The sequence below is a fragment of the Bos indicus x Bos taurus genome, chromosome 7, assembly GCF_003369695.1.
Source record: "Bos indicus x Bos taurus breed Angus x Brahman F1 hybrid chromosome 7, Bos_hybrid_MaternalHap_v2.0, whole genome shotgun sequence".
NCBI lineage: Eukaryota > Metazoa > Chordata > Mammalia > Artiodactyla > Bovidae > Bos > Bos indicus x Bos taurus.
Genome location: NC_040082.1, coordinates 38,309,098 through 38,333,615, shown reverse-complemented (window position 1 = coordinate 38,333,615; position 24,518 = coordinate 38,309,098). Strand labels below are relative to the sequence as shown.

At 42.0% G+C, this 24,518-nt stretch overlaps 1 protein-coding gene across 1 annotated transcript in view; it reads right to left on the bottom strand.

Moving 5' to 3' along the window:
* ATP10B (ATPase phospholipid transporting 10B (putative)) overlaps positions 1–24,518 on the bottom strand; it is a 316,381-nt gene that overhangs the window by 125,744 nt on the left and 166,119 nt on the right. Inside the window, exons 2-3 of the mRNA XM_027545764.1 lie at positions 13,944–14,238; positions 12,296–12,490 (exon numbers count right to left, since the gene is read on the bottom strand). Of these exons, the coding sequence (XP_027401565.1) occupies positions 12,296–12,490; positions 13,944–14,218 (470 nt within the window). The 5' untranslated portion in view covers positions 14,219–14,238. The remainder of the gene's footprint in view (positions 1–12,295; positions 12,491–13,943; positions 14,239–24,518) is intronic.

The following is a 24,518-nucleotide window of genomic DNA, read 5'->3' as shown; positions in this document are numbered from 1 at the left end:
AAATGGTGCTGGAACAAGTGGACATTCAAATGACAAAAAAGAAAAAAATAGAATCCAGACACAGATCTTATACTCTTCACAAAAATCAACTCAAAATGGATCACAGGCCTCAACATAAAGTGCAGAACTATAAAACTCCAAGACAACATAGCAGAAAACCTAGATGACCTTTGGTATGACAATGACTTTTCGGGTAAACACCATAGGCACTATTCATGAAAGAAGTAATTGATAAGTGGGATTTTATTAAAATCAAAAGTTTCTATGAAAAATGATGGTAAGAGAATGAGAACACAAGCCACTATCTGGGACAAAATATGTGTTTTGCAAAAGACACATCTGATAAAGGGTTGTTATCTGAAACATACAAGAACTCTTAAGCGTTAGTCACTCAGTTGTGTCTGACTCTTTGCGACCCCCATGGACTGTAGCCCACCAGGCTCCTCTGTCCATGGGATTCTCTAGGCAAGAATACTGGAGTGGGTAACCATTCCCTTCTCCAGGGATCAAACCCGGGTCTCCTGCATTGCAGGTGGATTCTTTACCATCTGAGCCACCAGGAAAGCTCTTAAAACTCAACAATAAGAACAAAAAACCCAATTAAAAAATGGACAAGAGACCTAAACAGACACCTCAACAAAGAAGATATACAGATGTCAAATAAGCAGGCAAAGAGCTCCCCATCATGTGTCATCAGAAAAATGCAAGTTAAAATGAGATATCATACATCCCTATTTAAATACACAAATCCCGAACGCTAACAACACAGCATTTTCTTCTTCATGCTACTGGGATGCCCACTTTATGTCTGTGATTACATTTCATGAATTCGGTTCAGACACATAATGTGCAAACACATTTAAAGAAACTTTAAAAAGCCAAACATTTTCCCCAAGCCCCAAAAGAAGAGTTTTTTTGTTTTTGTTTTTAAATAAAAACAGGAGAGGAAGCTGAGCAACAGGCACTCTCATACATTGTTTGTAGGAATGGTACAGGCATTTTGAATGGTACAATGGAACAGCCACTCTGAAAGACAATTTGTTGGTTTCCTAAAAAACTAAGGCCTATGGCACTTAACCTATATTACCATTTAACTGCCTACTTTTATTGTATTATTACTGCTATCTCTGTTTCATAGATGAGGAAACTTAGGCCCAGAAAGGTTATCCAACTTGTGTAAGGTCACACAGGTACATCTACCAGGACACAGGAATGACAGCTGTGGGGGCTTTCCAGCTCCACGTGGTCTCCTGGTTCTGCTGGAGAGTGAATACAGAGCAGATGAAGCCTCAGCATCTGGTGACATAAATGAAACTAAGAACAGGGGTTGAGAACAGGAGCCTCAGCTTTTGGAATTGTGAGCTCCATCATGGCGAGCCAGAGGCTATAAATCGTCATCCGCTCAGAAAAAAATCATGCCTGTTGACAGGAGTCCAGAGGTCTGGGGACACCGGGATTCTTGTTTTATGATTCTTCTACCGACTGAGTTTGGGGGAGAACCTAATGCATTCAAACCTGACATGATAAGCTGAATTGGCCCAAATAGTGTATGGCCTGCTGTGAGTGCAGGGTGAGGCTGTGGGAGTGGGGTGAGCCCTTGCAAAAGCAATGCTTCAGAGAGGAGAGAGGGCGTCTATTTGACTGGTGCCAAATGCAGAGCAAAGAGCCTCAGGGTGGATGCAGCGGTCGGCTGGTCTGTCAACTCCAGCCAGTGGCACGTTTAATAGTCATGCCTCCAGTGACACCATGTTTCTCTGTTATGTGCATTTTTCAGATTCTTCCCCAGACCTATTTTGCTTTGTTATTAGAGCTTGGATTCAAGCTTTATGATAAAGAGTTTGTCTTCCCTGCAGTTCAAATCCCCAGCCAATGGTCTATCTTTCTTACTCCCCTGGGCTTCTCTGGTGGCTCAGCTGGTAGAGAATCTGCCTGAAATGTGAGAGACCTGGGTTTTATCCCTGGGTTGGGAACATCCCCTGGAGAAGGGAACAGCTACCTACTCCAGTATTCTGGCCTGGATAATTCTATACAGTCCATGGGGTAGCAATGAGTTGGACACGACTGACTGACTGTCACTTCACTTGGATCAAGCTTATGGTGACTCCTGGCTATCAAGCTTATAGAACTATCCTTACTAATATCTTAGCCAACATTTGCTGATGGCTACTGAATGCCAGCCACTATACTAAGCATTTTACACGCATTACTTCATACAACACTTACAGCAAACCCAGGAAAGTAGCTTTCGGGTGAAGAATTTATGAGTGTATTTTGATGTTCGGATGGCCCTGGTAAAGGCTCAGTTCTACCCTGTCCATCATTCCATCACCTTTGGGTTTACCAGAGGGATGGTATATGGAGGAAAATAATAATAGCATGGGGATCAAAGAGCTATTAATATTAAGAGCCACACAAATATGATATTCTAATGTAGAATACCATGTGTTAGAAGTTGGGTTGGGATAATTGGCCTGGGCTCTAGGACAGACGAAGCCACCTAAATCCCTTGTATTATCTAAATCTCAGCCTGCGTGTACTCAGGAGTGCTATGGAAAGGGTTTGGGAAATGGAAACCCAATGGAAAATGTGATTCAGTGAATGCCTGTGACCTATGCCAATAAAACAGACAATTCCTCAGTTGTATGGGTGGAGAATGTAGCAAGGAAAATGAAGGTTCAGGTTGGACCTGGCTTTGAAAAAATTAGAGTTGAAGTGACTGGGAAAAAAAATAATAATGTAGTGCTAATTATAGTGCAGGCATTGAGTTAACAGTTTATAAGGATTATTTCATTCAATCCACATGACCCTGGGAGACAGGTGCTAATACTGGTCCCATGTTACAGAAAATGAAATGGAGGCTGCAAGGATCAAGTAACTACAAATGTTCACGCATTTAGGAAGTGGCAGTTCTGAAACAAGCCCAGGTGTGACACCGAAGTCCTTGACTCCAAGTGTCCAGTAAGACGTCACATTTTAAACATCTTGTGGAGGCCACTTCATGCGCCCTTCTCTGGAACTGCACCATCTGGTTGTTTTTATAGCTCTGCTACTTTCAAGCTCTCTCACATGTCATCTTTTCACAAAATGTACCGTAGAGGGACTATGATCACTGGAGATGAGACAAATGGGGCCACGACTGACTAAGTGGCTTCGTTTAGGTCATGGAGTTAATAGTGACAGACCCAGGATCAGGATCTCTGGTTTCCTCAACTCTCTGGGTTTCCAGGGGCCTCCAGCATGGAAGGAAACTGACATACAAATAAAGCCAGGTTGCAGGCCAGGCACCTGCCTTCTCCAGCAGAGCTCGCCATGGCTGGGAGCCTTCATGACCATGCTGTCAGAAGACTGGCCACAATCCTGTAGCACTGGGAATTCTTTTTATGTTACAGCAGCCAACTGACAGAAAAGACATAAAAGACATAAAACTGACAGAAAAGAGCATCTCCAAGTTTTGGTAAAAAGTCAGAATTTAAAAGTTTTCAGGGAATTCTTTGGCAGTCCAGTGGTTAGGACTCAGAGCTTTCACTATTCTGGGCCCGGGTTGGATCTCTGATCAGGGAATTAAGATTCCGAAAGCTGCGCAGCATGGCCAGTTCAGCTCAGTTGCTCAGTAGTGTCTGACTCTTTGCGACCCCATGAACTGCAGCACGCCAGGCTTCCCTGTCCATGACCAACTCATGGAGCTTGCTCGAATGTGGCCAATAAAATGAAATGAAACTTTCTAATTGGAACCATTTCTCACCTAAGCTCCTGACATCTCTTGATCCTGGTCTTTTGGTACCAGGATAAGTCACATGTACAACCTTTGGGTGACATGTCAGGCTGTGAGTTGACGTGTTTTCTCTGCCTGTTTGAAAGTTGCTCATCCTTCAGTGACCTCCTGAAATGTCACCTCTTCAGGGAAGGCTTCCCTTGGCTGGTTCTGATATTTTTGGCAGGCAGATGTGTCACTGCAGCCCATGCATGACTGTGACCCGCCATCCACAGGCAGGGGACACTGTAGTTGTTTACCAGTTCCTCATGATCTATGGACCGAGAGCCCTTCGAGGCTCAAAGGGTCTTCATGTTCACGCACATGCGCTTGGTCCCTACTTGAGACCTGCTGAACAGATGTATAAGTGTGTGCTTGGCTGCGGAAACACTGAAAGGCTTTTACTGCATTACAATATGGTGACAGAAACCTTCACGGATTTTTTTGCTTCTCACTTCTGCTTCCTTATTGCCTGTTTTCTGAATACCAATAAAAATGTATTAAGCTCGATGGAAAATTACAAATCTCTTGCTGGGTATGGTTTCTAGATTCATTAAATTGAGCCCTGGGAGAAACTAAGCTAATACAATTCTGAAGCTAATCTCTCCTTGAAGTCATTCCGTAAATCTGATTAATGGGTCACCTTAAGACCACAAGCACAGTGGCTATATTAAAAGAAAATGCTCTAACAGGATTGTAATTCTGTTAACAAGGATTCTGCTGTTTGCAAAAAGATTTTCTCACAGTATAAATAAGTCTAGGCTGGATGATGCATGGGATTAGGGGGAGCAACATTCTAAAGGTCCTAGTATTCAACTACACAAAAATGAAGACATTTGACATCGGTTTCTCAAATGTGTGGAGACAAAATGGATAGAACTAGTGCTTGAGATATAAACTTTTATAGGGCTTCTCAGAAAAAAAAACATGTCCTCTCAGATCTTGTATTCTTTGCCTGAAATTCTGTCATATACCATCGATGGTAGAAGTGAATGCTCCTCACCATCAGTTGTTTATCTAACATTTTCCGGCTCGCTATTCTGGGGTCTTTCATAGAATTCATCCACTTCAGGGTTGGAAGAACTTTAGAGATTTATATTACAGAATGTTCCAAAGTGTGTCTGTTCCTGTTAATATGTGGGAAATAATTCACAAGGACTTGAAGTTCAGAAATATTTTAAGGTGACGGTATTGAGGACATGGAGGCGGCCTCTCCAACATCTGCTCCTCCTTCTCCTGGAAATAACTCATGTTTTCGTTAGGATTTGTCGCCTTCCCTGGGAAGCCCATATGCTTTCAGGGAGGTGAACCTTCTTCCTGGGCTCTGTGACTCAGGTGTAACCTAATTAGAATAATCTCAGCTCCTGCTCACAAGGATTGGTTAAGGGATGGGCATGTGACCCACTGGGGTTCTAGGAGGTACTAAGAGGTAAAGAAGATCTGGGAAGTAAACTTCCTGAACCTTCTGAGAATGCCTCCAAAAGTCCTTTTGTTTCTCCCTTTGTGGGTTATTTTATGTAGATGTGAGGGCTGGAGCTGCTGCAGTCATTTCAGTATCATGAGGGAAATCTGCTGCTGTTGCTGCTAAGTCGCTTTAGTTGTGTCCGACTCTGTGCGACCCCATACACGGCAGCCCACCTGGCTCCCCCGTCCCTGGGATTCTCCAGGCAAGAACCCTGGAGTGGGCTGCCATTTCCTTTTCCTATGCATGAAAGTGAAAAGTGAAAGTGAAGTCGCTCAGTCGTGTCTGACCCTCAGCGACCCCAGGGACTGCAGCCCACCAGGCTCCTCTGTCCATGGGATTTTCCAGGCAAGAGTACTGGAGTGGGGTGCCATTGCCTTCTCCATGAGAGAAATCTGCTTGAGGGTAAAGATGGCACAGAGGGGGACCCAGTGAAAAGGACAGCTAAGTGCTGCAGCTAGTACACCACCGACTGACTGACTGAACTATGCCTGATCACCTGCCCACCTCAGGACATCTGTAGTGACTTAAACAAAATCTCTTCATTGTTTAAAATTGTTTGAGTTGAGGTTTCCACTTCTTGCGGTAAAGAGTATCTCAACTGACACAACAGTTCAATAAAGTCGGATAGTTCCTTACTGAAGGTTCTCCCAGAATCCTTATTATGAACGTTCATTTGTTTGACTCAAGAGATTTATAAAGTAATTACTATTTTCCAGATTTAATTGGCTGTGGGTTCTGTTCTTTCGAAGTTCATCCCACAGGACAAGATCTAGTCTGACTTCCGGGTTTTACAAAAGTAGAAGCTGAGACCCAAAGATTTCAAGGACTTTTCTAAGCTACCACTAGTAGTTAGAGACAGCTCTGGGCCTAGAGTACAGGCCTTCTGACACCAAGGCTTGCGTTCTTGCTTCAAGTTCATACCACCTCTCTACAGAGATGTTCCCTCCCTGAAGATAAATCTCAAAAGGAGAATCTAATTATTCTTTTGCAGTGATTCAAACTTCCTTTGATATTATAAAGTGGAAGTTACAAATTAGGGGGCTCGAAGGCAAAGTAAGAATTTTAGGTCAAATAAAATAGGTCTGAAGTGTTTAAAAATGTATCAGTTGTCAACACTTACAAATCAGGTCATTTCAGGACTTGCCTGGAGGCATAGTGGATAAGAATCTACCTGCCAGTGCAGGGGACACAGGTTCAGTCCCTGGTCAGGGAAGATCCCACATGCCAAGAAGCAGCTAAGTCTGTCAGCCACAGCTACTGAAGCTTGTGTGCTCTAGGGCTCACAAGCCACAAATACTGAGCCTGTGCGCCACAACTACTGAAGCCCACATGCTCTAGGGCCCAGAGCCAGTACTACTGAGCCTGTGGGCTGCAACTCCTGAAGGCTGTGCCCCTAGAACCTGTGCGTTGCAACAGGAGAAGCCACGACAATGAGAAGCCCATACATCAAAATGAAGAGTAGTCCCTGCTTCGCACAACTAGAGAAAGCCTATGTAAAGCAACAAAGACTTAGCACAAAGCGACAAAGTCACAGGACAGCCCCCATTCCAAAAAAAAAAAATCAGGCTATTTCAAATAAAACTATTAATTTCTGCTGCCAAGTCGCTTCAGTCGTGTCTGACTCTGTGCGACCCCAGAGACGGCAGCCCACCAGGCTCCCCCATCCCTGGGATTCTCCAGGCAAGAACACTGGAGTGGGTTGCCATTTCCTTCTCCAACGCATGAAAGTGAAAAGTGACAGTGAAGTCGCTCAGTCGTGTTTGACTCTTATCGACCCCAGGGACTGCAGCCTACCACCAAGCTCCTCCGTCCATGGGATTTTCCAGGCAAGAGTACTGGAGTGGGGTGCCATTAATTTCTAGCTCCCCTAATAAAATTCAGACACTCTGGCAACATTAGGCCTGTTTTCCCACGTGGTAACCAGCCGGAGCTCAGTGGCCAGTTCTGTCCCCTAAGATGAATGCATGCCCCTGTCTCTCAGTTTGCCACAGTTCCCGCCACTCCCTATTGCATCCCGGCATTGATGTCAAGTGTCAGTTGCCATCAATCAGTACGTCAATAATACTGCTTTCCTTTTTATATCCAGTCTATTTAATTCAATCACTTGCCTGGTTCTTACAGTCAATTACTTCATAATACTGGAAAAATTAAAATTTCCCAAATTGAGATACTATAAAATCTTTCCAAGATTTTACAAGTTTGGGACAACACCGAGTTAATCAAAGATGAACAGGTTTGTTGTAATCTTTTCTTAATCTTTCATGAACCATGGGTCTAGGAGGGCCAGTGTACATGTCTCTGTTCATGAATTTTTTTTTTTTTCCCCAGAGACCATCTCTTGTCACTATCATTCCACTGAACACACTTTGGGAAACACTACCACAAAACCCCCTTATGTAAACAATAAGAACCTACTATATAACAGAGGTAACTATACTCAACATCTTGTAATAACCTATAAATGGAAAAGAATCTGAAAAAGAATATATAGATATGTATAATTGAATCATTTTGCTGTATACTTGAAACTAACACACTGTAAATTAACTACAGTTCAGTTGAAAAAAATCGGATAAGGCAATGGCACCCCACTCCAGTACTCTTGCCTGGCAAATCCCATGGATGGAGGAGCCTGGTAGGCTGCAGTCCATGGGGTCGCTAAGAGTCGGACATGACTGAGCGACTTCACTTTCACTTTTCACTTTCATGCATCGGAGAAGGAAATGGCAACCCGCTCCAGTGTTCTTGCCTGGAGAATCCCAGGGACGGGGGAGCCTGGTGGGCTGCCGTCTATGGGGTCGCACAGAGTTGGACACGACTGAAGCGACTTAGCAGCAGTAGCAGCAGTTGAAAAAAGAATTTGTAAGTCCTCCCCAGTACATATAGCATGATATAAGCATTCCCAAAGTAATTTTTAAGTCCTGACAACTATGATAATCAAGTATTGAAATAAATTGAACTTAGATTCTGGTTTTCAAATACTCTCTGGGTTAAATGATGATTCACCAAAATAACTAAGAATGATCAAACCCATTATTATTACTAAACATTGATGTATAACAATTTTGAGAAGATATCTCTGAAATTATATTATTAAGAAAAAAATAAAATGATATTATAGGTTTAAAAAAACAAAAGAAAAACCTTTATGTCCCTCTCTACCAGTGGCCTGGGAATAAATGTCTTTTTCTCTGGATTGTTATCACCAATTTATCATTTATTGCTGTTCTTCTGGAAGTTATTTTGAGAGCAGAATGACAACATCCTGGCCTGTGTCAGGCCAGCACCCAGCACAGGTCAGTCTGACTAACCCTGAAATTACCCCAGAACAGGCCCATTTTTATGGGATGCTCTGAACAGAGCAGGGAGAGCAGGACCAAGCTGACTGAGGTCCACACGTGTCCCTGCTTCACAGGAACCAGCTTCACAGGGCATCTTCTATGGGAAAAACAATAAAGGAAACAAAGGAGAAAGACAGAAAAAAAAAAAAAAAAGCACAAAACCAAAGATAATGGGGCGGGGGTGGGGGGTGAATGGTGACAAGACAAGGCTTTCTTTAAAAAACAGTCTCTTTGGGAAAAGTGACACACTCCAACAACTATTTTTTCTCTCTTAATAATGTCCTTATCCAAAGCTGAGGAATGATTCAGTCTCAACTCTAGGTATGCAGTGTGCTAACCACATTCAACAGTTAGATCTAGCCGGGGAGGAGGGGTGAGAACATCAAGGCTTCAGGTTAATATTTTTAGGTATGCAATTGTGGCCCTGCGGGCACAGGGACCAGAAGCTCATCTTTCACTGAGGGGAGGGTATGGAGGTTCTCTTAGGGGTGCCCGAGGGCCCCCTGAGTCCCTTGCATTACATGATCTCCTGAGAAGCTTCCCCAGGCTACAACTTTCTGAGTGGAGTCTGGCTGTTAAACGGTCTCATCAGCCAGCTCTAAGTCGATAAGTTACATGTTTTTCCCCAGGGAAGAGGGCTTCTTAGAAAGCAGCAGCCCCTGAACAGTGGCAAGGCACACCCTGGAGCAGGCTCCTTTCACCCCAAGAAGGACCAGAGTGACAGTACCAACTTCTGCTAAACTGGGATGCATGGAATGAGAGGGAACAAGTCAGTGACGATGCTTCTCAAGAGAGATGGACTTTTTTCTTACTTGGCAGGAAGTCAAGCCTTCCCCTGCTGCAATTGACTGACTCATCTAAGGCGTCTCACTGCCAGACCAGAAAGCACCCTTTGTCACTGAAATCTCACTGCAAGCCCAGACTCCATTCCCTTGCTTCTTTCTAGGCTATAGGAATTGTCATAAAGTTGAGATACGTGATAACTCGACTATCTTCCCTTACTGACTGGGAGCATGTTCTTTTCCCAACAACCCACTCTGGTTATTGACTCAGTGGAGTATTTCTAAAACAACAGCATATATAAAATTATGTTTTATAGCATGGCAAGACAAGTGGTGAGCCATTTTTGTCTGGGTTGGGACATTGGAGAGAGAGTCTTGAGGAAGCTAATATGAGTTTTACATTCTAAAAATAAGGCCACGATGGCTTGTATACTGACTATCATACAACAGGAGCAGTGCTAAGTACTTTCCAAGGATTATTACACTCAACTCTCACGACCACCTCAGGAAGTGTTCCAATTTTACAGATGACAAAATGAGTCTCAGAGAGGTTAGGTCCCTTGCCTAAGGTCACACAGAATTAATGACTGATGGAGACAGAGTTCAGTGTGGGCAGTGTGTCCGGGGCTGATTCTCTAATACAGTGCCCACCACTCCCCTGAAAAACAGTGATGCCGCTTTTCTCTGAGGGTCTCTAAACATGCTCCAACATGCTTATGGCCACACTCAACCAAAATGAATGTGAATTTATGCAAAATTCTTAAACATCTAACACATTTATACAGCAAAGGAAATGTCACATAAATAAAGATCTCCTAGTTTTAATAAATGATGGACTCAAATCTCAATTTCTTTTGTTTTCTGCTTTATATATATATGTATATTTATATATATATTTATATATAATATATACGGTATATATATAATAGTATCCCTAAGCAAAACATAGCTTTCATTATTTTTAAAAATTTGTGTCCATTTAAAATTTGCCTATAAAACGCTACTACTGGTGTGTGTGTATATATATATATATATTTATATATTCCCCATTGTGGAGAATCAAACATCTTCACTACAATAAAATAATGCTATCTCCCTACCCCATCCTTTCATAAACAGCTGCTGCAGTGGCAGCAGCCACAGAAAGATCAGAGCTGGGGTCAAGACTTCCCCGGGTGTTCGGCTTTACCTGCTATAGACGAGGCACTCTCGGCTATTGATCACTTTATCAGATTTGTACCTCCGGAGGTCTTCCCAAGCATCCTTGATGGCAGTGACTGCCAGGATGATACAGATTGGTATCACGCTCACCTCTGGCTGGAATGCATTGATCACGGGGATAAAATTCAGAACCACGATGCCCACAAAATAGAAGTTGGCAAACCGGTGCAGCTGCTCAAAGATGTTCTTGGGTATAAAGGACAACACAGTGTACTTGCTGGTCTTGATTTGATTCCCACGATAATGTCTGTTGGGGTTCTCTTTGTGGGCCCATCTTTCAAAGGGCAGGTTGGAAACCACCACTCGTTTCTTGTCTTCTTTCCTTTTCCGCCTTTTCTTGCCTTCCTTTCTCATCTCTGCTCAATCCTGTCTCTAATTCTTATAGCAGGACACTCGAGTTTCCCATAAAATAAGTTCTTTTCTGATCATTTCCATTGTTCAGCTGCCAGCAAGTGATGACATCTTTGATTTGCCTTCTTGGCTGAAAATTTCTCTCTGTTTTCAAAAGGAAAACTAAAAATAAAAAGCCGGTATATAAACACTAAGGGACAAGGATGTCAAGGAAAGAGCTTGCAGAGAACAGGTGTGTATCCACTGGTCACTTCCTTCTACTTGTTGAGACTCCACCTGTTGGAATGCAGACGTCATTTACAGGTAGCTTCCTTTTCCACCCCAGGCAACCCAGAACAGGTGTGCCAACTCTGGGTCCTAAAACCTACCCGGTTAAGTTCTAAAGGCAAGGATTTACAGCCAAGAGCCACAGATGTTCTAAAAATGGTCTATATTTTCTGGTTTGGGAGACATTGCCCATGAGTCTTCAAAGAGCTGTTCCTGAAGTTGGTCTCCTGAGATGAGTCAGTCAATTTCAGAGTTTAATTCTTAAAGGAAAAAAAAAAAAAACTATCTATCTCTCTGTCTACTATTTGGCTGTGCCAGGTCTTAGTTGGGGCACTTGAGATCTTCATATAACATGTGGGACTTTCAAATGTGGCATGCAAGATCTTCAGTTGCAGAATGTGGGATTTACTTCCCTGACCAGGGATTGAACCTGGGTCCTTTGCATTGGGAGCGTGGCGTCTTAGCCTCTGGCCCACAGTGGAAATTCCTAGAGTTTAAGTCTTGAGCTTTCTATCCTCCTCTTAATAATGTAACATCCTAGGTTTAATAATATGGCGTTTAGAAAGAAAGTGAAATTGCTCAGTCGTGTCTGACTCTTTGCGACCCCATGGACTGTGGCCTACCAGGCTCCTCAGTCTGTTGGATTTTCCAGGCAAGAATACTGGAGTGGGTTGCCATTTCCTTCTCCAGGGGATCTTCCTGACTCGGGGATCGAACCCAGGTCTCCCTCATTGTAGGCAGACGCTTTACCATCTGAACTACCAGGGAAGCCCTAATATGGTGTTCACATGAGTTAAATTAAGGTTTCTAAACCTCAGCACTAGTGACATTTTGGACAGGATCATAATCTTTGTTGTGGGAGGTTTTCCTGTATATTGTAAAATGTTTAGCATCATCCTTGGTTTTACCCAGATTCTAGTAGGACCTTCCTTCCCAATATGGCAACCAAAAATGTCTCTAAAACAGTTCAGAAGTTCCTTTCATGGGAAAATTGCCCTGGTTGAGTATCATTGAATTAAGTGAATTGAAAAAAAAAGTGAGAAGAGAGACGAACTTTTTGAGGATGCTAATAAGTTTACACAATCCACAGAGAAAACAGAGGAATACTTGCTCTTACCATTCGTATATCTGGATGTTGGAGCAGTTAATCTGTCTATCAAAGCGGTATCTCCTAAAGTCCTCCATGCCATCTTTGACCATGATGATGAACAGGACAATGGCCAATGGTAACATGGTGATTTCCCTGTGGAAGACTTCCAAGGTGGGAATCCAGTTCAGAATCACCAGGAACAGGAAATAGAGGTTAGCCCATCTGGAGGGGGCAAGAAAGGTGTGAGTGAAAACTACGGAGAAGAAAAATATAGTTGACACACTATTTCTTCCCCACTATTGCTGCTAAGTCACTTCAGTCATGTCCAAATCTGTGCAACCCCATAGACGGCAGCCCACCAGGCTCCCCCATCCCTGGGATTCTCCAGCTAAGAATCCTGGAGTGGGTTGCCATTTCCTTCTCCAATGCATGAAAGTGAAAAGTGAAAGTGAAGTCGCTCAGTCGTATCTGACTCTTAGCGACCCCATGGACTGCAGCCCACCAGGCTCCTCTGTCCATGGGATTTTCCAGGCAAGAGTACTGGAGTGGGGTTGCCATTGCCTTCTCCTCCCTACTACTAGCTCTTACTAACTAATATGACATTCTCTTTCAGTGTCACCTTGAACGTCACGGTAAGGGCTTTGAAGTCAAATCCATATAAAATGAAGATAGTACTACGTACTTTAAAGGTTTTCTATACTTATTACATGGGATGGTATTTACTATGTATGCAATAGAGGGTTCCAGAGTATAGTAGTTGCTCGATAAATGGTAGGTGCTAATAATTACAAAATTTAGGATAATGTCTGGATGCATACTTTGCTTTATAATTAAAATATAATTTTGCCTATATTATCTCAAAACAATGACTTGCAAGTTTTAAGCTTTCCAAGGTACATCTTGCTCCTTCTTGCCACATTGCCTTCACACATAAGGGTCTGCCTGAAAGAACATTCTTCTGGCTCCCTTTTCTGACTTCTCTCTGCCTCTTTCCACCTGGTTAATGCATTCTTTTCTTTCAGGTTAGACTTCCACTGTCCCTTCCTCCTGGAAGTCTTTCTTGACTTTCCTAACTAGGCCTGATTTCTCTTGTGTTCATTCTAACAACAACACATACCTCTCCTTGGAAGTACCTATGTGAATTACAGCTTACACCAATTTATATAACTTCTGGGCTTCCCAGGCGGCACTAGTGGTAAAGAACCTGACTGCCAATACAGGAGACACAAGAGACATAGGTTCAATCCCTGGGTTGGGAAGATCCACCAGGGTAGGAAATGGCAACTCACTCCAGTACTCTTGCCTGGAGAATCCCATGGACAGAGGAGCCTGGCGGGCTACAGTCCACAGGGTCACAAAGAGACATGACTGAAGTGACTTAGCAAGCATATAATTCCTAAAATTAACATCTGGTTTCCTTCATTAGCCAATATAGTCAGGACAATGCGTCTTTCTTTTTTTTCTCCCTCATCTATCTCTAATACACAACACAAGACCTAACACCGAGTAGAACCTGATAAATATTGAATGAGCAAATGAACGAATGACAAAGCTTCCCAAGGTACATGCATTTGGATACTAAAGGAAAGGTAGCCCAGAAAGCAGCATTTCTGAATTCATCCAAGTGGCAAACGCATGGTTAAAGCACACAGCGTTCAGCCAGGCGGTCGTGTACCTGTGAAACTGCTCTAGGAGATTCCGGGGCAGGAAGGTGAAGAGGGTGTACTTGGTTGTACAGATTCTGTTGCTGGAGTATCGCCTGGAGAACTTTGCCCAGTCCTGGTGGAATGCGTGATTGTTGGGGAACACGACCCGCTGCTGCGCCGGATTGTAGTTCCGCGTCTCCTTCTCTGCGAGCAGCAGCGGCGTGGCTTCCGACGGAGACTGGGGGCAGCCGTCTCTGACTCGCCTCTGCCACCGGTGCCAAGACGAGTCCACTGAGAGGGCCATGTCTCATAGCAAGCTCCGATCTGAAAAAGGACACAGGAGGTTACCGTGGTCAGGAGAAATATGTATTGTGTCAGCTTAAGACATGGCTATGGTTAAGAGAAACAGGTGGGATATTGGCCCATCCATGTGTCCATCCAAAACCATCCATGGTAGGCTGTGGAACAGAAGGTGAGAAAAATAGGTTTAATCCCTATAATCCTTATATGATAGAGTGAGAGACATTAAGCTAACAATCACATAAATAGTGACTTCCCTGGTAGTCCAGTGGTTAAGAATCCACCTGTCAATGCAGGGGACACAGGTTCGATCCCTTGTCCAGGAAGATTCCACATGCTGGGGAACAACTAAGCCTATGCCCCACAACTACTCAGCCTGCACTCCGCAGCAAGGAAAGCCACTGCAGTGATAAGCCTGCACACCACAACTAGAGGAGGAACCCCTGCTTGCTACAACTAGAGAAAGCCTGCGAGCAGTAACAAAGACCCATCACAGCCAAATAGAAAAATATAATTTTTAAAAATCACATAAATAAAAGTACTATGAAAGCACTGAAGCTGGTGGGTGGTATGGGGAGTAAGTATACTCACTGGGGCAAAAGCATAGCCATGAGGGCTATGGCCCCAGGGATCAGAATTCTAGCTGTGATTCATCCCTGACTCCAAACTGTCCCTTCATCTCTCTGGTGTTCAGTTTTCTCACCAGAATATGAGGAGATCTAGTCTTGCCTGGAAAATCCCATGGGTGGAGGAGGCTGGTAGGCTGCAGTCCATGGGGTCGCTAAAAGTCAGACACGGCTGAGCGACTTCACTTTCACTTTTCACTTTCATGCATTGGAGAAGGAAATGGCAACCCACTCCAGTGTTCTTGCCTGGAGAATCCCATGGACAGAGGAGCCTGGTGGGCTGTAATCCATGGGGTCGTTAAGAGTCGGACACGACTGGTGACTTCACTTTCACTTTTCATTTCATGCTTTGGAGAAGGCAATGACACACCACTCCAGTACTCTTGCCTGGAAAATCCCATGGACAGAGGAGCCTGGTGGGCTGAAGTCCATGGGGTCGCGAAGAGTCGGACATGACTGAGCGACTTCACTTTCACTTTTCAGTTTCATGCATTGGAGAAGGAAATGGCAACCCACTCCAGTGTTCTTGCCTGGAGAATCTCAGGAATGGGGGAGCCTGGTGGGCTGCTGTCTCTGGGGTCGCACAGAGTTGGACACGACTGAAGCAACTTAGCAGCAGCAGCAGTCTTACTCAACTTTTTTCACAAGCTTTTTGTGAGGAACAAATTGGACAGTATGTGAAGTAAGTGGAGATGTATCTTAAGGGGAAAGATATTTATTCTTCAGGTTTTCTCTCTCTCTAAAGTTTCTGATACTGATGATATTTCAGAGAACCTCATCTGTGGTCAGAACCTCACATGAGAGTAATTGGTGAAACAAAGGAGAAAGTTTATTTCTAGGAAATTTGGGCCTGAGGTGAGCGGACTTCACTAAATGTGCTTCTATGAACACACAGGGTTTTTCTGATTTGGTTGTCAGGGGCGGGGGTTTCTTTCTCTCCTTTCCATTTGGTGGTTTCTAAAATTGAGTGCTTAGTCTGAGATGGAGGAAGCAGGCTGATTTTTCTAGGGTATTCCAGGTTCTGAGCTCTTCTAACAACTTATTGACTAGAGACATATTAATACATCTTTTTTACCTAAACATTATTGACCAGAGACTTTTCAATATTCACTTACATAACAAATCACTAGCCATAGGTGTTAATTTCTGCAAAAATCCCCCAGTCAATAACATGTTAATAGAACCTATAATCAAGCTTCCAAGGTTCCTTTTGGTCATATTTTGCTTAGAGATCCAGAAGAATCTATTCAAATACATAATTTATAAGGTTAGAAGTTGTACAGAATTTTCTTCTCACCTAGTAGGCTTGCAGAATGATTTTCTTTTGAATAAATGGATGAGTGAATGTCAGGTATTATTAATCTTACAGTGACCAACTCCATCTGTCATTGAAAATGGGATTCACTAAAGGAGAAAAAGTTCCATTTCTCGTTTAAATGGTAATATTTTATCTTCCTGATGCTCCTATGATCTGACCCTTATCCTAATTCTCCTCATGACTTTAATCAATCCAAATGATTTCCAATTCATAGACCCCAAGGCTGCATGAAGCTCTTCGGAGACTTAAGTGAGCCCTTGTATCAAGCATGAAAAAGTAAATGCAATTACTGATGCCCATCATGATGTGACCAAAAGCAATATTTTGACAGCTGGTAAGACTGAAAGAATAATATATATCTTTTTCCTCATTATTAAAATAAATGTCCTTTTCATAGATTCTTTTTTATAAAATATTATGATTGTAAAAGAAAAGGAAATGAAAAGATCATTCATGAATAGAATAGAAAATGCAAATGAGAAATCTTGCCTTGACTAATGCCATACATATGAGACATCTCTCAGTTTTATGTGATAAGATCTTCATAAAGGAAGATTGGATTGATATGGGAGATGCAGGTATTTTAGGTAAGGTAATTTAGAAAGTCCATTTATCATATCACGTTCCTTTTTTTCTTTATTAACAATGTTAACTAAGCTTCCATAAAAATAAAACAGATATAAAATGGATGTCAAATTAGTAGATGAAAGCTTGATGAGGAGCTGAATATCCACATAGCTTCAAAGTCTCTTTCCTTCAAATTATTAATTACAATGGTTTTAAAAAAGAGAAGCACTTTGTAGTGGAGAAATGTGGCAGACACCAGCTTCTCCAAGAGATCAAAGCAAACATTACCTATTTGGGGATAATTTGATATCTTAAGCCCCTTGACACAATATACTGAGAAGGACATCGCTTCTGTGGAAAACACAGGGAAACAATGAAAAATCTCAAACTGAGGGCTAGTCTACAAAATAACTGGCTTAGGTTTTTCAAATGTCAAAGGTCAAAGAAAAGCAGAGGAACAGTTTCTGATTAAAGAAGGTTAAAATGTAATGTGAGATCCTGGATTGGCTCCTGGACAGGGGGAGATCAAAGAGGTATAAAAGACATTACTGGACAATGGGGAAAATTTAAACATGAAGTGCGGATTAGAAACAGGATTTTAATAATGTTAACTCTCCTGATGATGATAAATATATGGCACTTATATAAGAAATTGTTCTTGTTTGTAGGAAATCCATCCTAAAGTAGTTATGGGTAAAGGGGCAAGACATTGCAATGATTCAGAAAACAATACGCTTAACTACTATATTTAAAATGGATAACCAGCAAGGACCTACTGTACAGCACAGGAAACTCTTCTCAGTGTTATGTGGCAGCCTGGATGGGAGTAGGGTTTGGGAGAGAATGGATACATGCACACGTATAGCTGAGTCCCTTTGCCGTTCACTTGAAACTGTCACAACATTGTTAGTCAGCTATACCCTAACACAAAATAAAAAGTTTAAGTTGGTGGGGGGTGGGGGGGAACATCCTTTGGGGAAGAGTCCTCAGACTGTCTTCTCTGACTACCAACTGCAGTGACCCCAGAGGTCACCTTCTAAGCTCTCCAGGCTGCTGGCACAGGCGAGAGTCACAGGGAGGAAATGTAAACAGGCCCAGAGGTGCTGGATGGCTGGAGGGATGAGAGTCCTGTCTCCACCCGCCCAGGTCAATCAGAGGAAGCGGGTGGGAGGTTAACTGTTAATCAGCTATACTCCATACAAAATAAAGTTTTGTGTTTTTTTTAAAGAAATAAAATATGTTTGTGTGTGTGTGTATCTATGTGTATATGTATATAGACACCATTAGCTAGGTAGAAGGTTGTAAGAGGGTGTTCCAGGTAGAACTGGTTCTAGAAACAAGATTCACAGGACTCTCCCATAGAGGTAGCAAAAGGAGAGCGTGTAGAGATGACAAGGGCCAGGTGGCCTATTAAGGCTATTTATGATGCTGAGGGGAAGAAGCCCTGGAGACTGTCAGGCAGGGACCCAAGGACCAGAGCTGTGGGCCCCAGGCCGTGCTCTGCTGGAAGCCGCAAAGCAATGGGCTGGAGGGGCAAGATGGACAAACTCCTTGACCCACTGCTTCCCCCTTGCTCCTGATAAGTTACTTCCTTGCAAAAGTAGAACAGGAAACAAAGGGGGATTGTGTAATCCTTTTATCTGAGGTGTGGTTTTAATTGCTTTCAGAAAGGGAGGGGCATATCTGAAGCAACTCTCCAAGGTCCTTCTAATTGTAAAGTCTTCCTCTCATTCTAATTTTTCAACATGGCACCTCCCACTAACAATAAACTTGGGGATTATTTGATTTTGCTAATTAACACTCAGGTCACCTCTGCTTGTAGCAGTAATCCTCTTGGGTATTAATATCACTTTTCCACTGGGCAGGATTTCCTCTAGATGGGGGTGTGTGGAGGGACCATTCTTCTATGGTGGATCATGGGTCTAAAATACTGGGTTAATTACAGTTTGTTAACAAATTTTGTTCTTATTCCCAAATTTACTCCGTCCTGCCTGGCTCACATTTTCAATTAATTCTAGTTCTTTTCTTTTACATTTTAATGAACTCAACTAAACCCCATCTTTAGCAAATTCCATTTTTATTATAGGGGTCAATTAAATAAAAGCCATGGGTTGCAAAGAGCCGGGCACGACTGAGCTTAAGATTAACATTTTTACTTTTCAAACAGTTATTCATTGAAACAAGCAAACAAAAAAACCACTTATTGAACTTTTTGTTTTGTACCAGGTGAGTAAAACCTAGACATCTATCCCTTTCCTCTTGGAGCTTGCATTCTAGTGAGGCTGAGAGACTTTATTTTACTATTATTTTTAAAATTTATTTATTTTTAATAACCCATTAATTAGTTTTTATTTCATGGTTTCTGCTTTTTGCATTCTATTTAAGAAATTGTTCCTATCTCTAATATCATGAACATATTCTTAATTGACTTAGGGGAATTCCTAAACTTTAGCTGAGAGATTTTAAGCACACACTGATAGAAATAGGTACATATTCACCAATCAGGATAAGGGCCACAAAAGAGAAGAGGGTACTGTGTGACTGCAAGACAGAGGGATAGGACCTTGTCCCTGAGCAGGTAGAATTCATTGAGCTGAGATTAGGGGATTACAGGTAACTGGATGAAATAGTGAGTGTGTGTTATATGTGTGTAAATACATGTGTAAGTGTCTGGAAGTAAGTGAGCAGCTTAGCAAGAAGTCACACATGCAAGCTTCCTGCACCTAGAGAAAACATGTTGAATTTAAAAATGGAAAGAAGACCCAAGTGGGACTATAAACGGGAAAATTGGTTACTAGAGAATTATTTTCCCTTCATGTACTGTTCTCTACAAAGTGTATCAGTTGGTCAGGGCCAGGGGAGGTGGGGAATCCTATAAAACTAAATTTAATCTACACTTAGATTCTTGATAAATAGTACACTATCCTGACATTAGAATTAATTAGAATGTAAGAAAGTTTGGTGGGTTTTTAAAGCACTCCACCTGAGGACAAATAGTATAAACTCACAAAAACAATTTCCTGTCAGACACCGAGTTAAACAATAACCACCATAGAAGAAATAGTCTAGGGTTAATGTGTCTTTAAATCATTTAATTACCTCAGTTTTCCCCAAATTGCAAGCATTTCCAATTTTTGCTGTACCCTAATATTATTTGTTTTATTAAATGCAGTATATTTTAAGTCAGCTCACTTTTAAAAAGCTTAATCACCTTTGGCTTTGTGCTAAAACATTGATATTAGAAATTAGGGCTTGAGACATTATTTTTTTAATAGATACTAATAAGACCTACTTTTATCAAAATGAAAACTGTTGGTCTGTTACTACAACATTTGCTCCAGACCATCTATTCCTCTGTTTGCTGTCTGGGAATCAGGTTCAGAAATATCACCAGTCACTCAGTATCAGTCATTTTCATTATCTGAAGCTTACCAACTACTGCAGGAAAGGCTACTAATATGTTTTGTAAGGTATTTGTTCCCCATAGATGTTTTGGGGAACAAAACTCAAAACAGCAAAGGCAACAACAAAAGGTTTTTCATCAGCCCCAAAGTGAAGAAAAAATCCACTGACCACGTTCCTATCCATTCCCCAAACGTTTTACTAGATCAAGGAAAGATTTTCAATAAAACTCATCAATTTCTTATTCATTTTGCCTTTTCCATTTATTTTGATTGGATTTGCTTGAGGAAATGGCCTTCACCCTATGTAGTTGTCTACCTACGTTACTCATACCCATTTTACAGATGAAGAAACAAAAATAAAGGAAATAGAATACTGTCTCCATAGAAACTGTCATTTCTTTCTACTCCCTTTCAGGAAAACCTGCAATTACTAGAATCCAAGATGTAATCCCTTCACCCCCTCACACACACACTTCAGTATTTTGAACCCAGGATATGTCATATATTTAAGTTTCTTTTATGATGTAGACCATTTTTAAAGTCTTTATTGAATTTGTCACAACACAGTTACTTCTGTTTCATGTTTTGGTTTTTGGCCACAAGGCATGTGGGATTTTAGTTTCCCAACTAGGGATTGAACCTGCACCCCCTGTATTAGAAGATGAAGTTTTAACCACTGGACCACCAGGGACTTCTTTATGTTACATTATTGATATGGTTATATACAGTTATGTTTCTTTTTTTTTTTCTTTTTACCCTCACAACATTATTCAATTGATAGCATTTTTGATTCAAGAAAATACATTTAGTTACAGGCCAGAAAACAGAAATCATGGTTTGAAAGCCATTCACTAAGGTTTCTAGCTCTGGGACCTGCCCAGGAAAGTTCAGTAAAGCTTGCTATGAAAGGAATGGTCAAAGGGGAGAATGGTCAAAAGGGAGACCTTATCCTGCAGCAGAGTTCAGCTAGGCTAGAAGCCTCGAGGACAGCTCAACTTTAGAGCCTTCACTGGCCGTGAACTCAGCTACAGGAGTTTACATACAGCTGCTGTGTGCTCACAGTTCCTGCAAGCACCGGATGTGCTCTGTCCTCCCCAAAGGGAAGGGCAAGAGCTGTGATTGTGCCTCATTCACAGACTACAAAACGTGTCCTATAATTAGGATGCCAGATGCTGCCTTCCTCCAGAGAGGAAGCAATACTGAATAAGAACTGAGTCTGAAGGACCTTGCATAGAGTGGGGTGGAGATGGCTGCCTTTAGAGATTGGTGAAAGTGGGGACTAGCGTGAAAGGAGTTGGGGAATGAGAAAGAAACAGCAATCACCTTAAATATTAACCAAAGGATGCAGTTCTGTAGAACAGGGTTCCCCAATCCCCAGGATCTAAAGCCTGATGATCTGTGATGGAAGCTGATGTAATAATAATGGAAATGAAGTGCACAATAAATGTAATGCCCTTGAATCATCTCGAAACCATCCCCCATCTCCCTGGTCCACGGAAAAACTGCCTTCCATGAAACCAGTCCCTGGTGCTGAAAAGGTTGCGGACCACTGCTGTTGAAGATAATGAAAATACTTGACAAATGAAATCCTTATAGATGAACCTGTGCGGGAAAGGAATAATCAAAGACAGATTTTTATAAGACTTAGGTATCATAACATGCCCCACTCAGAATTCATCCTAAGTCTAGGTGGTGCTTTTGTCCCTGATTGATTTTCTGTTAGCTTCTAAGTCCGTGAAAGCCTTACTCCAACAGATTTTCAAAGACAACTATTTTTTTAAACAGATGAGATTATTTTTGTAGTCTGCCATGTTAAACGTCATTATCCCCCAAGTTCATTAGTGTTTAGGGCATCACCAGTTATATAGCAAGTTGATTTCCCATTCAGTGTATTTGGAGCTCAAACCTCATTCATGGGCACTGGATGGGGGTAATCCCTTTGCCTACTTGCCATCTCCATTGCTTTGCTGGATATCACAATTTAACATATCTAGAAGTCTTGGATTCTCCCCAAAATTCATTTTGGTTCCAACAGTCTTTATTTTCATGAATAGCATCTTCAATTACCCAAAGGATCATTGCTACTCAGTCATGTCTAAGTCTTTGCTACCCTATGGACTGCAGCACACCAGGCCTCCCTGTTCTTCACCATCTCCTGGAGCTTGATCAAACTCATGTCTTTGGAGTTGGTGATGCCATTCAACCATCTCATCCTCTGTCATCCCCTTCTCCCACCTTCAATCTTTCCCAGCATCAGGGTCTTTTCCAATGAGTCAGCTCTTTGCATCCAGTGGCCAAAGTACAGGAGTTTCAGCTTCAGCATCAGTCCTTCCAGTGAATATTCAGGACTGATTTCCTTTAAAATTGACTGGTTGGATCTCCTTGCAGTCCAACGGACTCTCAAGAGTCTTCTCCAACACCATAGTTCAAAAGCATCAATTCTTTGGCGCTCAGCCTTCTTTATGGTCCAACTCTCACATCTGTACATGACTACTGGAAAAACCATAGCTTTGACTAGTGGAACCTTTGTCAGGAAAGTAATGTCTCTGCTTTTTAATAAGCTGTCTAGGTTGGCCATAGCTTTTATTCCAAGGAGCAAGCATCTTTTAATTTCTTGGTTGCAGTCACCATATGCAGTGATTTTAGTCTGCATTTTAGTCCAAGACAATAGTCTGTCACTATATGTGTTTCCCCATCTATTTTTCCATGAAGTGGTGGGACCGGATGCCATGATCTTAGTTTTTTTGACTGTTGAGTTTTTTTTTTTTAATTTATTTATTTTAATTGGAGGCTAATTACTTTACAATATTGTATTGGTTCTGCCACACATCAACATGAATCCACCACGGGCGTACACGTGTTCCCCATCCTGAACCCCCCTTCCACCTCCCTCCCCGTACCATCCCTCTGGGTCAGCTTTTTCACTCTCTTCTTTCACTTTCATCAAGAGGCTCTTTAGTTCTTCGCTTTCTGCCATGAGGGTGATGTCATCTGCATATCTGAGGTTATTGATATTTCCCCCAGCAATCTTGATTCCAGTTTGTACTTCATCCAGCCCAGCATTTCGTATGATGTACTCTGCTTGTAAGTTAAATAAGCAGGGTGACAATATACAGCCTTGTTGTAATCCTTTCCCAATTTGAAACCAGTCTGTTGTACCATGTCCAGTTCTAATTGTTGCTTCCTGACCTGCATACAGATTTCTCAGGAGGCAGGTCAGGTGGTCTGGTATTCTCATTTTTTTAAGAATTTTTCACAGTTTGTTGTGATCCACACAGTCGAAGGCTTTGGCGTAGTCAATGAAGCAGAAGTCAATGTTTTTCTAGAGTTCTCTTGCTTTTTGTATGATCCAATGGATGTTGGCAATTTGATCTCTGGTTCCTCTGCCTTTTCTAAATCCACCTTGAATATTTGGAAGTTCTTGCTTCATGTACTGTTGAAGCCTGGCTTGGAGAATTCTGAGCATTATTTTGCTAGCATGTGAAATTAGTGCAATTGTGCAGTAGTTTGGACATTACTTGGCACCGCCCTTCTTTGGGATTGGAATGAAAACTGACCTTTTCCAGTCCTGTGGCCACTGCTGAGTTTTCCAAATTTGCTGGCATATTGAGTGCAGCATTTTAACATCATCATCTTTTAAGATTTGAAATAATTCAGCTAGAATTTCATCATCTCCACCAGCTTTGTTTGTAGTGATGCCTCCTAAGGCCCACTTGAGTTCGCATTCCAGGATGCCTGGCTCTAGGTAAGTGATCACACTACTGTGGTTATCTGGGTCATGAAGATCTTTTTTGTAGAGTTCTTCTGTGTATTCTTGCCACCTCTTCTTAATACCTTCTGCTTCTGTTAGGTCCATACCATTTCTGTCCTTTATTGTTTCCATCTTTGCCTGAAATGTCCCCTTGGTATCTCTAATTTTCTTGAAGAGATCTCTAGTCTTTTCCATTCTATTGTTTTCCTCTATTTCTTTGCATTGATCACTAGGGAAGGCTTTCTTATCTCTCCTTGCTTTTCTTTGGAACTCTGCATTCAGATGGGTATATCTTTCCTTTTCTCCTTTGCCTTTAGCTTCTCTTCTTTCCTCAGCCATTTGTATGGCCTCTGCAGACAACAATTTTGCCTTTTTTTCCCTTAGGGATGGTTTTGATCACCACCTCTCGTACAATGTTACAAACCTCCGTCAATAGTTCTTCAGGCATTCTATCAGTTCTAATGCTTTGAATCCATTTGCCATTTCCACTGTTAATTGTATGAGATTTGATTTAGGTCTTACCTGAATGGCCTATGATTTTCCTACTAGGACCTAGTCAAAGAATCTAGTCATTATCTCTGATTCCTGCTTCATTTGCTACAGCCAATCTCTTTTTGGTCTATCCATTTTTGTCTTCT